This window comes from Capsicum annuum, chromosome 3, assembly GCF_002878395.1.
Source record: "Capsicum annuum cultivar UCD-10X-F1 chromosome 3, UCD10Xv1.1, whole genome shotgun sequence".
Lineage (NCBI taxonomy): Eukaryota > Viridiplantae > Streptophyta > Magnoliopsida > Solanales > Solanaceae > Capsicum > Capsicum annuum.
Genome location: NC_061113.1, coordinates 240060183 through 240076518, shown reverse-complemented (window position 1 = coordinate 240076518; position 16336 = coordinate 240060183). Strand labels below are relative to the sequence as shown.

Sequence of the window (16336 nt, the reverse complement as noted above, 5' to 3'; positions counted from 1 at the left end):
AGATGTAATATTAAACATCAATTAATAAGAATGGTTTGGCAAAATAGTCATATCAATCATTACTTTCTTCATGGATGTGTCAAGTCCAAATAAGACAAGTAAAATCGTACGGATAAAATATGTATCTACTATCTAATACCTAATTCCTATGTTATCCATTAACTAGCGTATATGTATTCATTTTAACTTATATATTCAAGATAGACTTTATCACGATTAATTTTACATGTCACGGGTGCTACCTTACTTTGTTACTAGCACCGAGCTTTTGATGCATGTTGATCTTTCTATTAATAGCAAATCAAATAGGAGTTGCATATAAATATACGTAGTAAAACACAATTGATTTGTCATATATAAGAGATCATCTTAATTCTTATCCCTAGTATATATACATTTACACGAAGCTTATAACGTCTCTTCCTTTGTCCATTTGTAAATCTATAATCATACACTACACTTCAACATTTGAAAATGCTCACGACACAATTCAAATATGTACAACAAGTTCAAACATTATAGTGGATATATACTGTAATTGCTTTCAATGCTACTGTTTAATGTCTATAACGTAATGCAAAATGTCAAAATCATTCAGCATTAGTGATTATGGCTTTAAAAAGGACTAATTAACGGCTAGAAAGTCTAATTTTTCAAAGTACTAGAACATGCAAACGTAACCTTCATTCAGTTCTATAAATAGCTCCACTTCGTTACTTTTATTTTGTCCATTCAGAAAAAATATTAATTATCATAACAATGGAAGTTCTTAATGTTAGGCAATTCATAGTACCTTTTCTTCTTGTTGTTGCATTATCAACAACGTCCTCTTTACTGGTAAATGCTCAAAGTGATTCTGAACCTGTACTCGATGATGCTGGCAACCCTGTCCTCAGAGGTGTGAATTATGTAATTCTTCCAGTGGGTGGTGGCAATGGTGGTGGTCTTCAGGTTACCTCACCACTATACATAGGCCCAAACGCCGATGAATCAGCACTGGGCAGTAGCGTTCAGTTTTCACCAGCAGTGGACCCAAAAGACAATACTATCAAAATATCCACCGATATAAATGTAAAATTTACGTCTATATCATTGTCTGGATCGTCCACAGTATGGAGAGTTAACCGAAACAAAGATCAGCAAACTATGTTTGTGACTGTTGGTGGAGTTGAAGGAAATCCTGGACGTGAAACTTTTGATAATTGGTTTAAGATTGACAAGTACGAGGATGCCTACAAATTTAGCTATTGTCCTGCAGTTTGTAGCTATTGCAGAACAATTTGTGGAGACGTTGGAATACTTACTGAAAGTGATGGGGGGAGAAAGCTTTTGTTTATTAGTGGAGGTATTCTTCCTCTCAAAGTTAAGTTTCATAAGGTTTAGAATTACCAAAAGTTAAAATTATAGTACTTGTAGTATAAATAAGTGTGTGATTTCAGTGTGTATGTATTAGTGAAGGAATAAGGAGGAGGAGTCTTTCAATAGTGTGTATCAATAAAGATTGTTATGATATTTATTCGTGAAACTACTATTGTATCATATGATATACATGCATCCACAATATCCATTGTTATAGCCATACAGTCTGTAGCTACTATGAATTTTGATGATCCATCGCTAATTAACTAGATTTTTGATGATCCACTAATCCGTATTAATTAAGATAAAAAATGTTTTTTTATTGATCGTTGACAAATATTAAGTTAAAGAGTCACATCTTTGATGAAGGCATTTATTAATTAAAAATAAGATATTTTCTTTGTTTCATTTTAGTTGATTCTTATTAACTTTACACATCCCTTAAGAAAATTTTAATTTGGGGATTATTTTTGCTAAGTTGAATCCGGCGTCTCTTCATTTCACTTCTCTCCAATTTTCCGATGTTCTTGCTTGGATTGAAGACACGTGTCATAATTTAAAATTAATGATTAGATTTAATTAGTTAATCAAAGTTCTAACCATAGCTATCTACTTCCATATATTTAGTTATATTTATTCCTTAAATATTCATTATATCTTTTACTCAATATTTTTTAAAAAATAAATCTTTACTGCCACAAAATATATATTAAAAAATTTTCCTAAATATTTTTTTTAAATTCATAATATAGTTAAAATTTTAATTTTTCTAGTTGAGAATTCAAAAGAGCTATATAAAGAAAATATAATGAATTTATTTGGCACAATCTTTATATTTGATTTGGCACATGTATAATAAATTTATTTGGCACAAAAAGAAAATAAAATTAAAAAAACTTCAAGCCACAATCTTTATCTTTTTTATTTGAAAAATATTACTTAAGAAAAATGGCAAATATTAGCAAAAAAAAAAAGTATAAAGAAAATATAAAAAATTTATTCGGTACAATCTTTATATTTCATTTGGCACTCGTATAATGAATTTATTTGGCACATAAAGAAAATAAAATTAGAAAAATTTCAAGCCACAATCTTTAATTTTTTAATTTAAAAAACATTACTTAAGAAAAATGACAAACATTAGCAAAAAAAAAAAAAAAAACAGTAAAAACCTAGCAGAAAATTGTTCAAGAATAGAAAGAAAATAAATTAATATATTTAAGAAAGATAGAATGGATTGTTAAAAATATTTAAGCAACAAATATATGGAAGTACATAACTATGGTTAGAACTTTGATTTAACTAATTAAATCTCAATCATTAATTTTAAATTATGACGTGTCTTCAATCCAAGTAAGAACTTGGAGAGATATTGGAGAGAAGAGAAATGGAGAGGAGACGGATCCTACTAAGTAAGCCTTTATTAATGATGTTTTGGAATCCTAATTTGAATATTATTATTTCTTATATTTATTTAATGTTAAGGGTAAAATCAATATTTTTAAAGGCGGATACGTAAGGCGAAGCGTTTTATCTGACACGAAGCGATGCATAAGCCCCGAGGGGATGAGGCGTAAGCCTCATGGATCCTTTAATTTTTAATATTTTATAAATTAATATAATTAAAAATAAATACTTTTATAGAAGATAAATCACTAATTAAAAAAATAAAATTGCATCAAATTATAAAAAAAAAAAAAAAAAAAAAAAAGGGAAAGATGTATCTAAAACTACTTAAGCTTTACAAAAATTAACCAAAGCCACACAATATAGATAATATACGAAGTCAATTTTTCATATAATAATAATAATAAATCATAATATCTCCACAAAAACACCAATTTATCTATAAAAAAAACCCAGAATATAACTAATCATCCCCTCATTTGAAAACGAAAAGGGTAATTTTGATTTTAATGTTCAATCACTATCAAAGAGGAGATCATCAACATTCATATTATCAATCGTACTTTCAGTAGCTGTAGTAGCACATCAAACTTCATCAATAATTTCCACATCTTGTAGTCCTTTCTTTGTTTGAACTGGCTTCGATTGTCCTCTCCCTAGATATTAGAAAGAAAAAAACTGAAGTTATTCGTCATTACTAAAAGCATAAAAGAATTTGCCATAAAAGAATAAGAAGAGGAAAGTAATTCATGGCAATTGGAGCTTATAACTTTACATATGCAAGCTACATGTTTGATACATATAAAGCTCGCATATTCATATGTAAGCTACATAATTCTGACACATATATCGTTAGATTTTATTAGAATATTGACGTCTATCATTTTTATTTTTACTCTAAATTATGACTCTATGTTACATGAATCTATACAATATAAATACCTACCAGAAGTTTCAGTTATTCGTTGTCTTTTGCTTTGCGTGATCTAGCTATGTCTTTCGCACTACTGACGTTAACCACTTACCAGAAGTTTTAGCTATTTGTTGTCTTTTGCATGATCTAGCTGTGTCTTTCGCGTTACTGACGTTAACCACTTACCAGAAGTTTCAACTATTTGTTGTCTTTTGCATGATATATTAGTTGTGTCTTTTGCACTACTAACGACGTTAACCACAGTTTTCAGAGTAAGGTCATCTTCATATAGAGTAATTGGCATCATTTTAATAACGTCATATCGAATAAGTCCTCTTTATCAAGCCATGAGGTTCTTCAGGAAGCACTGAATCATCCTTTTTAGTAATCTATTCATCATCTAAATCAGTTTCAGCAACTAGAATGGGATCGATACTCAGCATTTTTCTTTTGATTCTCCTCTCTCTTAGCCTAATTATATTATATCTTAACTAAACTAGAGCATTTAATCTGCAATATTCAAGTCTATTTCTTTTTTTGCATGAATCTAGAAAATAAAAGAATAGGATAAGTTAATTATCATGCATCGCAAAGCAAATAGAGAAACTCAATCATAATCAATTAGTTCTTATCAACTCAAAGGTACTCTAATTTCTTTCACAACCCAATGAGCTGCAAGTGAGGCTTAAAACACGAATAGCAAACTTAATTAGTTCAGGAGTCCAACCCCCGAAACGCATCCACCAATCAGCAGGAGTTTTCAATTTTTTTGAATCCATAGCTACTTGGCTGTCGAAATCCCATAGCTTCTTGGATGTCGAAATCCCCTCTTAAATGATCATATGAATCTAATTGAAGATCCACTTTAAGTTCTCTCTTGATAATTCAACATTTGTTTCATGCATTAATATAAATCTTCTTTGATAGTGATATTATTGAACTAAGTGGCAAATTTTTTTTTAAAACGCAACTGTATGTGGATTCAAATGATATACTATCTCGCAGAAGTGAATGATGAAGTTGATTTTTTCATCTTTCATTATTCTTTTAGAAATAGGATTATATTTTTTTCATTGTTTCCACAACTGAAAGCTATTTTTTCCTTCGCCTTACTCAATAAATAAACACTGTAGCTCTTGTTTTTATTTTTGTATACTTTGAAGAGTGAGGTATGTTGTAGCAAAATGAGTAATAGCAGGGTGAAGAAGTTCATGATGTAGACACCTAATTTCGTCCCTCCCCGATATCGTTTTTACCCATTTTTATCTTATCCTATCGTGTACCCTCACCCGTGTGATAATCCCTCCACAAAATGATAAAAATAACAATTCCCTAACTAATTTTATCTTATCCTAACAACCTACCCAATCAAAATAAAACACATCACACCCTACCCCTACCCCTACCCCCACCTTACTACCCTACCTACCCTACCCCACAACTACACAATTCCATAGGCATATATACAACAAAAAAGAAAATCATTAGGATCGGTTTTTTTTCCATTCCATAGAATTCCATCTTTTTTCCTTTTCTTCTTCACGATCGACACACACAATCTCACCCAAAATCGCACACAATACACACAAAAATATTTTTGGGGTCTTTTTCTTTCTTCTCCATTCATAGACATATAGGTAGAGAGAGAGAGACACGGATAGAGAGTAGAGAGACGCAAAGGAGAGAATCAGTGAAGAGAGGCCATCTCCGGCAACGCAAGCTCACCGGAGCTTCGACGATTTGAAAGAAAAAAGAAAGAAAGAAAACCCCGCCCATTTCGACTCGTAAACCCAGATTCCGGCAAAATCTCACCGGAGACACCATCTCTACCTGCAAACTAACACCAAAAAGCCATCCGCTCTTCCGTCTCTCCAAAAACTGGTCAAAAACCATACCATATCGACTCCAAGACCCGATCCGTCCTTCGCCGACGCCATCACTATCGAGTTCTCCGGTGAAGCTCACTGGAGCTCCGATAAATAACAAAATCCTTGGTCAAAACAGTCCACAAATTTTAGTTTAATCATCGGTATTTTGGATTTTGTTTTGAATTATCGAGTTGGGTTCGGATTGAGTTCGTTGATTCGAAGCTTGTGGCTTAGGTTTCGATCGTTGCTCATCTTCTATGTATTGTTGGATTTACTGACAGAAATGTGGTGGTTTAAAGCTTGATTTGAGGTCCAACTCTATTTTCTTCTCTTTTTAATTTCATTATATATGCGTGTTTGGTTTGTTGAAGCATGATATGAATTTTTGGTGATATTGTTTGTTTGTTTGGTTTCGTTGACAATGATTGTGGATTGTTAAAGTGGTGATCGTGAATTGTTGGAATTTGGAGAATTAATTCGGGGATGAGAATTGACAACTTGATATAGTTGGTGAATTTTGGTTAGTTTGATTCATTGGTTATTTGACTTGAAATGAACGTTAATTGAACTTGATAGTATGACGATAGGTCGATTGGTCGATTGGTTTAGGCAAACATAGGTTGGGTAGACAAAGTTGAAATTGTGGCTTTGGTTGAATGTTGGAAATTCCGTGGTTGAATAGTTTGATTTTCTCGCACTAAAAAATGTATAATTTGACCGGGGAATGCCTCGAGGGATTTGTATTGATTTATTCGGGGAATGCCCCGAAGTATCTTGTACTTGGAGGACATTCGCGATCAAGGCCCGGAACGTCGGTTGGAGTTTAGTTTAGGATTAGTTTAGAATAGAATAGGTTTTATATTTCAGCATCTCTTTTATTTTGGATTGTATAATTTGGACTGAACATTATTTTGGTTTGTTTTGAATTTTGTGTGATTTGTTTGTTTGCTTGTTTTGTGTGTTTATGTGGTTTGTACATTTGTAATGTCAAATTAGCCGATACGCTCCACCAAGCGACCGTGATCGAACCACGGGATCGAGGGGTGCCTAACACCTTCCCCTCGGTCAACAGAATTCCTTAGCCGGAATCTCTGTTCGTGGATCAGTTTTTTTTAGAGTCAAACCGTTTCGAAAAGGATTTTCCAAAGGTGACTTGGCACACCGAATTATGTCAAGTGGCGACTCTGAATAAGAAAAAATAATATAAATAATCCTTTTTTTTTCGAAACAAATTTTTCATTTTTTTGTCACTTAACAATAAAACCCTTTCGAACTTAAATTTTTTTCTTTTGGAGTCGAAAAAGGGATATGACACAATTCTTTATACAAGATCTCATCAAATTCAACATCCCGTCGCGTCAGCCTTTTCCCAGTGCGCGGAGCCCCTCAAAGTATGCCCATAGATGTACTTTACCACTTCTTTTGCCTTTAGGGAATATTGACTAATGAATTTTCAATTTTCCAATATCTTCCAACATAAGATCAATGCATTGTATTGCACACAGGGTCCAGTAAATATGAGGACGAATCTCCATTATCTTTTTTTTCAACACTGACAAAATTTGAGCCATTATCAGTTATCATTTGGACAATATTTTCCTTTCCAACATCTATATAGTTTTGTTTAAATGCAGTGCAAGTATATCACCTTTTTTTATTGAATCAGAAGCATCTATGGATCTCAAAACGAAATTACTATGATTTCATAAGCATCATTAAATTGCAATCTACTCCCCTTTCTTATTTTTATTTATTCTTTCTTTCAAAAATAAATTTTTACTTTTAGCTGTCATTTTTAATATATCAAAAATAGATAATTATAATTTCATGTTTTACCGTTATTATTATTACATGTTCTCCATTATTTTTCAAAACCTAATACCAAACATCAATTAATAGGAATATTAGTTTACTAAAATGTTCAAATCAATCGTTGCTTTCTTCATAGGTGTGTCAAATTCAAATTAAATATGACAAATAAAATAGAACGAAGAGAATATATATCTAATACCTAACACCAACGTTATGCATTAACTAGCGTATATGTATTCATTTTAACTTATATATTCAAGATAGACTTTATCACGAACCTAATTACTTTGTTACTAGCACCGAGCTTTTGATGTTTATCTTTCTATTAATAGCACATCAAATAAGAGTTGCATATTACATATGTACTAAAACACAGTTGATTTTTGTCGTATATAAGAGATCATCTTAATTCTTATCCCGAGTATATATACATTTAATTACACGAAGCTTATAACGTCTCGTACTTTGTCCATTTGTAAATCTATGATTATATAGTTCAACATTTGATAATGCTCACGTCACAATTCAAATATGTACAACAAATTCAAATATTATAGTGGACATATACTGTAATTGCTTTCAATGCCACTCGTGATTATGGCTTTAAAAAAAGACTAATTAACGGCTAGAAAGTTGATAGTCAATTCCATAGTCTAATTTTTAAAGTACTAGAACCTGCAAACGTAACCTTCATCCAGTTCTATAAATAGCTCTACTTCGTTACTTTGTTTTATCCATTCACAAAAACTATCAATAATAACAATGGAAGTCTTTAATGTTAGACAATTCATGGTACCTTTCCTTCTTCTTGTTGCATTATCAGCAACGTCCTTTTTCCTCGTAAATGCTCAAGGTGATTCTGAACCTGTACTCGACGATGCTGGGAACCCAGTCCTTAGAGGAGTGAATTATGTAATCCTTCCGGTGGGTGGTGGCAATGGTGGTGGTCTTCGCGTTACAAGCGCTTGGAACGAGACCTCACCACGATACATAGGCCCAAACGCCGATGAATCAGCACTGGGCAGTAGCGTTCAGTTTTCGCCAGCAGTGGACCCTAAAGACAATACTATCAAAATATCGACTGATATAAACGTAAAATTTACGTCTATATCATTGTATAAATCGTCCACAGTATGGAGAGTTTACCGAAACGTAGATCAGCAAACAAAAACTTTGTTTGTGACTGTTGGTGGAATTGAAGGAAATCCTGGGCGTGAAACTTTTGATAATTGGTTTAAGATTGACAAGTACGAGGATGCTTACAAATTTAGCTATTGTCCTGCAGTTTGTAGTAATTGCGGAAACATTTGTGGAGACGTTGGAATACTTACTGAAGGTGATGGGGGGAGAAAGCTTTTGTTTATTAGTGGAGGTATTCATCCTCTCAAGGTTAAATTTCATAAGGTTTAGAATGACCAAAAGTTATAACTATACTACTTGTAGTATAAATAAGTGTGTGATTTCAGTATGTATGTATGTATTAGTGAAGGAATAAGGAAGAGTAGTCTTCCAGTAGTGGTATAAATAAAGATTGTTATGGTTTTTTATTCGTCAAATTACTATTGTATCATATGGTACATGGATCCACTATATCCATTGTTATATTATAGCCATATAGCCTGTAGCTATTGTGAATTTTGATGATCTATCGCTAATTAACTAGATTTTTGATGATCCACTAATCCGTGTTATAATTAAGATAAACCAATGATCGTTTATTGTTCACTGACAAATATTAATTTAAAGAGACTTCTTTCTTCAAGGCATTTATTAATTAAAGATAAGATACTTCCTCTCTTTCATTTTAGCTATCCTTATTAACCTGACATTTTCCTTAAAAAAAAAAAATTAATTAGAGATTTATTTTACTAAGTTTTATTAATGATGTTTTAAAATCCTACTTTGACTATAATTGTTTCATATATTTATTAAATGCTATTCGTTGTCTTTTGCATGATCTAGCTTTGTCTTTCGCACTACTGACGTTACCCATAGTTTTTAAAGTAAGCTCATCATCATATGGAATAATTGGTATCATTTTAATAACATCATATCAAACGAGTTCATCAAGCCATGAGGTTCTCAGGAAGCACTGAATTTTCTTTTTCAGTAATCCCATTCATCATCTAAATCAATTTTATCAACTAGAATAGGATCGATGCTCAATCTGTTTCTTCTGATTCTCCTCTCTCTTAGCCTTATATTATATCTTACATAAACTAAAACATTTAATCTGGAATGTTTAAGTCTTTTTCTTTTCTTTGCATGAATCTAGAAAATAAAATAAAAGAATAAGTTAATTATATTATCATGCATCGTAAAGTAAATATAGAAACTTAATCATAATATCGACTCAAAGGTACTCCAATTTCTTTCACAACCTGAGAAACTGCAAGTGAGGCTTAAAACACGAATAGCAAACTTAGTTAGTTAAGGTGCTCGACCCCCAAAATGCATCCACCAATCAGCAGGAGTTCTCAATTTTTTTGAATTCATAGCTACTTGGCTGCCGAAATCCCATCTCAAATGATCATAAGAATCTAACTGAAGATCCACTTTAAGTCTCTCTTGATAATCCATCATTCGTTTCATGCATTTATATAAATCTTCTTTGATAGTGATATTATTGAACTGAGTAACAAAATTTTTTTCAACACGCAACTGTCTGTGTGACTTCAAATAATACACCGCAGCATGAAGCGAGAAGTTGATTTTTTTCATCGTTCATCATTCTTTTTTTTTAATAGGACCATACTTTTTTCATTGTTTCCACAACTGAAAGCTATTTTTTTCTTCGCCTTACTCAATAAATAATACATATACCCCATACAAGGCCTCTCTTCAGAATCAACTATTTCAGAATCAACTATTCTTAAAAAACTAACTAATGGAGTAACACTCTCCACGCAATAAAAAATATGGGGCAAAAATGTGAATCAAACTAACACTGGAGCTATTGTTTCACTCCATCATGTTTCTTAGCCCAAGTATAATTATTCCAAGCTTCAGAACTGAACATAGATTGAAGATCTTGTTTCTATTTTTGTATACTTTGTAGAGTGAGATATGTTGTAGCAAAATGAGCAATAACATGATGAAGAAGTTCATGATTCTTTGTAAAAGATCTCATCAAATTCAACACAATTCCATATATAGATGTACTTTAACACTTCTTTTGTCTTAGCGAGTATTGATTAATGAATTTTCAACTTTCCAATATCTTCTAACATAAGATTAATGCAATGTATTGCACATAGGGTCCATTAAGTATGAGGACGAATCTCCATTGTCTTTTTTTTTCAACACTGACAAAATTTGAGCCATTATCAGTTATCATTTGGACAACATTTTCCTTTCCAACATCTATATAGTTTTGTTTAAATGCAATGCAAGTATATGACCATTTTTTATTGAATAAGAAGCATCCATGGATCTCTAAAAGAAATTACTATGATTTCTTAAGCCTAACTAAATTGCAATCTACTTCCCTGTCTTATGGAGGTCATTAATCTTTTTATGGGCACTATCAATAATGCTTGGTATTCGATTATTCTGAATGTGTTAGATTAGTTGGAGCAAAAACATAAATCAGTGTGTACCTTCAACTTGCAGCGCAATTTGATTTTGCAACCGAAAAGATCTGCCCCACGTCTATTTTGAATCTCTTGAAAACAAAGTTATAGAATCACAAACTAAATGCCTTAAAGTTTCATTGCCTTGCTGTTGTTTTTCGTTTTGCCTTTTGTTACTGTTTTTCTCACTTATACATAGGAAGAGAAGTGGTAATATATTGGGGAAGTGAAACAGTAACCGTTTCCCCCAAGTTCTAAAATTAAACTTATTTCTTCTTTTTCCTTTATTTTGTCAGATAATCCAAAAATAAATAAAAATCGGGTCGGGTCGGTCCATATGGGCGACCCATGACCCTTAATTCAACATCTCCCACTTCGCACAAGGTGGACAATACCCGAAGCAGTATGACATCAAAACGTAATATATTCATATGATAAATAGTTTGTGCAACCTATGAGCATCTCGAGCTTTACCCATAAGATTTTACAAGCTATTTATAGAAATTCAATCACATGTGGAAAGAATTCTCTATTAATATGAGGATCTTAATACTCACAATACCTCAGACATCATTCGCTACTTCAGTAGTTACTTATCTGATCCCTCATCCTCTTTAAGAGGTGAACTCAAGTTCATGATTAACTTTATATACACAATTACACTTGACTCTTATATGGTTAGTGTAATAGTCGGCTTGTGTAAACAAGTTAAGATATTCATTTTAATCGTCTTTCCTTTCAACTCGAATCTATCTATTCTAAAAAAACTGCTTTCCCAGACATGCACCGCATTGCCAAATCTTTCATGGCTATTAGTAACATGCTAAAGTAGAAACGTCGATCAAAACTTTAAAAAATAGCTAAAGGTATAAGGGTATTTCAATGAAAAGTTAAAGTAACTTTTCAGGGTCTCACACAATGAAGAAGCAGGGATTCATTCTTCCATTAACCCATTGGTCGCTAAGCACATGTGGTATGAAACATGTGCTACGATGTTCTCACTTTATATTGGTGCATGTGTCTTATTCTTTTAGTCATTTAATATCGTACAGATTTAGGTCTAGACACCTCTAAATGTTTAACTTGAGTTTCTTTCTTTAATAATCTCCAAATTCATATTCTTAGAGAAATATTTGGATTTACAAAACAAGTCATTATCTTATGGTGAAACATTTCTCTTCACGTTCCTCGATGTAAAAGGTGATTGCTCGTGTGAGAGATCCAATCTCGCGGATTGTTCGACATTTTATTTTTAATACAACACATTTTCACATGCATATGAGATTGAACATAAATTCAAGATTCTTATATTGATAATAATTATAATCAAGTCATCTACAGTACACAAACATAATCATATCCTACGTAATCCTAGAGCCATAACATGTTTCTCAAACAAGTCTCTAAATATTGCCTTAGTAAAGGGATCAACTATCATTTCTCGTATAGGAATGTATTGTAAATTTATTTCTTCACTTGTTACTATGTCTATTATTAAGTTATACTTAATATCAATGTGCTTGGTCTTGCTTTGATATTGAGGATCCTTCGTACATGCGATAGCCGCTTGACTATCATAATATAAAATTATGGGACCCTTTGAATTCTTTACAATGTTCAAATACTCAAAGAATCTCTTCAACCAAACAGCTTCTTGTACTGTAGATGCACAAGCCACAAATTCTGATTCCATAGTTGACAGGGTTGTGCAAGTTTGTTTCTTACTTTTTCATAAAATTGCTCCACCATTTAGCAAGAAGGCATAACCGAAAGTTGATTTTCTATCATACCGATCACCAGCCCAATCAGCATCTGTATAACCTCTTATGGATAAATTGAATCCAATATAGTATAGTGAATAATCCTCAGTTCCGTTCAGGTATCGAAAAATTCTCTTTACTGCTTTCTAATGATCTCTTCCAGAATTAGATTAATACCTGCTAACCAGACCTACGACATAATAAATGTCTGGACGAGTACATATCATAGAGTACAACTCCCAACTGCACTGGAATATGATACTCGAGACATGTTTTCTTTTTCTTTTTCAGTCTTTGGACACATGTATCCACGAATTTGGAACTATTCATTCAAAAACATTCCAAAATTTTCATTATGTATATTTCTTGAAATAGAGTCAAAATTTTCTTTCTCTTGGAATTTTAACACCCAATATATAGTCTGCTTCACCTATATCTTTCATGTCAAATGATTTTGAAAGTCATGACTTAACAGTTTTTACATACTTCAAGTTATTTCTAGCTAATAAAATATCATCCATGTAAATCGAAAGAATCACAAACATTTCATTGGACTTTTTCACATAGATGGAATGGTCTTCATCGATCATGTTGAAATCAAATGAAATCATTTCCTTATGAAATCTCAGGTACCACCGCCTTAAATACTGCTTAAGGCCATATATTGATCTGTTTAATTTACAAACCTTCTTTTCTTGGCCTTTAACAACAAAACCTACAGGTTGCTCCATGTAGATTTTCTCTTTCAGTTCTTCATTGAGAAAAACAGTCTTCACGTCCATTTGGTGTAATTCTAAATATAAACATGCAACTATAGCCAAAAGCAATAAAATTGAGGTAAATTTTACAACTGGTGAAAAAGTTTTCTCATAATCTATTCCAACTTCTTGAGTAAAACCTTTTGCCACCAGTAGTGTTTTGTGCCTTTCTATTGACCCATTTGATTTTCGTTTAACTTTGACAATCCACTTAATCCTAATAGCTTTACGCTCAGAAGGAAGGTTAACTAGATCCCAGACTTTATTGATTTTCATGGACTTTAATTTTTCTTTCATCGTTTTTATCTATTCATCTTTTTTAGGACTCGATAAAGCCTCATTCATAGAATTAGGTTCATCCAATTCTGTGGAAGATACCAGAAAGACATAATTCTTAATCTCATAAGATCGTTTAGGCACACCTTTTATGGTACTCTTACGTAATTGAAGTTCAGATTCCTCAATAGGATTTTGAAATTCATAACTCTCACTTGGACCAAGAATTATTTCTTGATCAATTGAATTATCAAGCATGTCCTATGACATTATTTAATCATTTAAATTCAACATTTCATAAAGAGGCTCATTTTTCTTTAATTCATTCCTTTTTGAAAAATCATTTTCCAGGAATGTGACATCTCGTGATTCAATTTTGGTAGTACTTCCATCTTCCAATTCACCAATGAACACATATCCTTTAGAGTGTTCTGAGTATCTTATAAAGATACATTTCTTTCCTTTTGGACTTAGTTTTCCAAACTTACCAAAACGATCTTTAATATATGCAGTACAATCCCAAGGTCGTAGATCATTAAAGTTTAGTTTATTAGCAAACCATAGTTCATAAAGAGTAGAAGATACTGATTTAGAAGCCACTTTGTTCAATATGTAGGCCACAGTTAATAATACATCTCCCCAGAAAGAGATTGGTAAATTTGTCTGCGCCATCATGGACCTTGTCATATCCAACAATGTTCTATCACTGTTTTGTTTAGGTGTATAAGAAGTAGTTAATTGTCTGATAATGCCTTTTTCAATACACAGTTCTTCAAACTATTTTGACAAATATTCATGACCTCTATCGGTTCTTAATGTCTTTATACTTTTGTCTAACTGATTCTCAACTTCATTCATATATCTTTTGAAACATTCAAGTGCTTCTGATTTATTAGATATCAAATAGATATAACCAAAGCACGTGAAATAGTCAATAAATGTAATGCAATATGAAGCACCAGTCATTACCCTCACATTCATTAGACCACAGATATCAGAACGGATTAATTGCAATGGGAATTTGGCTCTTTTATCCTTCCCAAATGATTTACGTGTAATCTTTTCGGTAAGACAATTTTCACAAATTGGCATTTCAATTTTAGAGAAATAACCTAGATGTCCTTCCTTTGCCAATCTATTCATTCGATCTTGCCCTACGAGACCCAATCTAGCATGCCATGTAAGTAATTCAACATCATTATTACTAAAATAACATGACATTACACACGGTTAACATAATAGTCCTAAGTTGAACGATTATAATCTAAAACAATAAAGCGATCATAACGATGTTCAAAACCATAAAAAACATTATTTAGAGTAATTCTTACACAATTATGACAAAAGAACAAATGAAAATCAATATCTAAAAGAATAGACATAGACACTAAGTTTCGTCGAATTTATGGAGCATATAGGACGTCATGCAACATTAAAGACCGGCCTTCACACAAATTTACTTTGCAAGTGCCAATCCCTTTAACTTTAAGTCTTGCATTATTTCCTACATAGATCTTCCTTGATCCAAGTGAAACTTGAAGAAACTCCACAAACGTTTCTCGATCTCGAGTCACATTGTCGGTGGCTCCTGAGCTTACAATCCACGTAGGATAAGATTCAGTTAATAAGACAATGCTAGAAACATATGTAGCACTTAGAGATGCATTTAGAAATGATACTTTTTCTCCTCAAGACATTCACGAAATGTCCCAGAACTTGGCAGTTGTATCACTTCATCTTTCTCTTGTCTTTCTTCTTGAAAAACTTTTTTTCCTTCTTGAAATTTGGCTTGTTCTTTTTCTCAGAGGGTCCTTCTTCGGTTTCTTTACACTTTCGGTTCTTTTTTCACTTCTTCTTGCGCTTGAATCTTGAAGAGTTCTTACCACTTGATTCTGCCATAAAGGCATTACAAGCAGCTTTAGCAACACCAAGCCGCTCATCTTCAAGTTCAACATAATAGGCTACATTAGAAAAGGTTTTAATGCCATCATTGTGGGTTAAGTTGACCTTCAAGTGTTCCCAACTTTTGGAAAGAGATCGAATCACTGCTTGAACCTGCTGCTCATCCGAGAAAACGTGACCAACACTTTTGAGTTGAGGTATCATATTCGACATCACCCTAAGGTGTTGTTTGATGTTCAGATCATGAAATTTTTTGTAAGTGTCAAATTTGATAGTCAGCTGTTTGAGGCGGGTAACAGAAGTACCCCCATATATTCCTCGCAAGTGTGCCCAGATGGCATTGGTAGTAGGAAATTCCTCACACTTATGTATGAGGTCATCAACCACGAAACTTATAATGATTTCACGTGCAATGGAATCAACCTTTTTCCCAGCCTTATAAGCTTCAAGTTCTCATTTGTGTTGTGCAGTATTGCCCTCTTCTGGTAGGCTTAAGACATGGTTAATACCTTCAAAAGCATTTTGCTCTTTTAGTACATACCATATCTTATGACTTCAAATGTCTTAGTTGTCTCCATTTAGTTTTTCTCCTTTGTTCAATTCAACATTTATGCTTTTAGATGCCATGTCTATTATTAAGAGACAATTACGCAATTGTGTTATCAATTATACATGCAAACTACACATTTAAGCAAATAATTTCACCTAA

General features: G+C 32.6%; 2 protein-coding genes across 2 annotated transcripts; both read left to right on the top strand.

Moving 5' to 3' along the window:
* The first annotated feature begins 718 nt into the window (after nucleotides 1-718).
* Nucleotides 719-1525, top strand: LOC107862780 (kunitz trypsin inhibitor 5). Its single transcript, XM_016708437.2, has one exon. The coding sequence runs from the start codon at nucleotides 760-762 to the stop codon at nucleotides 1381-1383; it is 624 nt and encodes a 207-aa protein (XP_016563923.1). The 5' UTR covers nucleotides 719-759; the 3' UTR covers nucleotides 1384-1525.
* Nucleotides 1526-8080: 6555 nt separating this feature from the next.
* LOC107862781 (kunitz trypsin inhibitor 5) lies at nucleotides 8081-8915 on the top strand. Its single transcript, XM_016708438.2, has one exon. The coding sequence runs from the start codon at nucleotides 8122-8124 to the stop codon at nucleotides 8767-8769; it is 648 nt and encodes a 215-aa protein (XP_016563924.2). The 5' UTR covers nucleotides 8081-8121; the 3' UTR covers nucleotides 8770-8915.
* Nucleotides 8916-16336: the final 7421 nt, after the last annotated feature.

Bases quoted from the DNA above. Each gene is read 5' to 3' on its own strand.
- LOC107862781 (XM_016708438.2), top strand. From the start codon at position 8,122: ATGGAAGTCTTTAATGTTAGACAATTCATGGTACCTTTCCTTCTTCTT.
- LOC107862780 (XM_016708437.2), top strand. From the start codon at position 760: ATGGAAGTTCTTAATGTTAGGCAATTCATAGTACCTTTTCTTCTTGTT.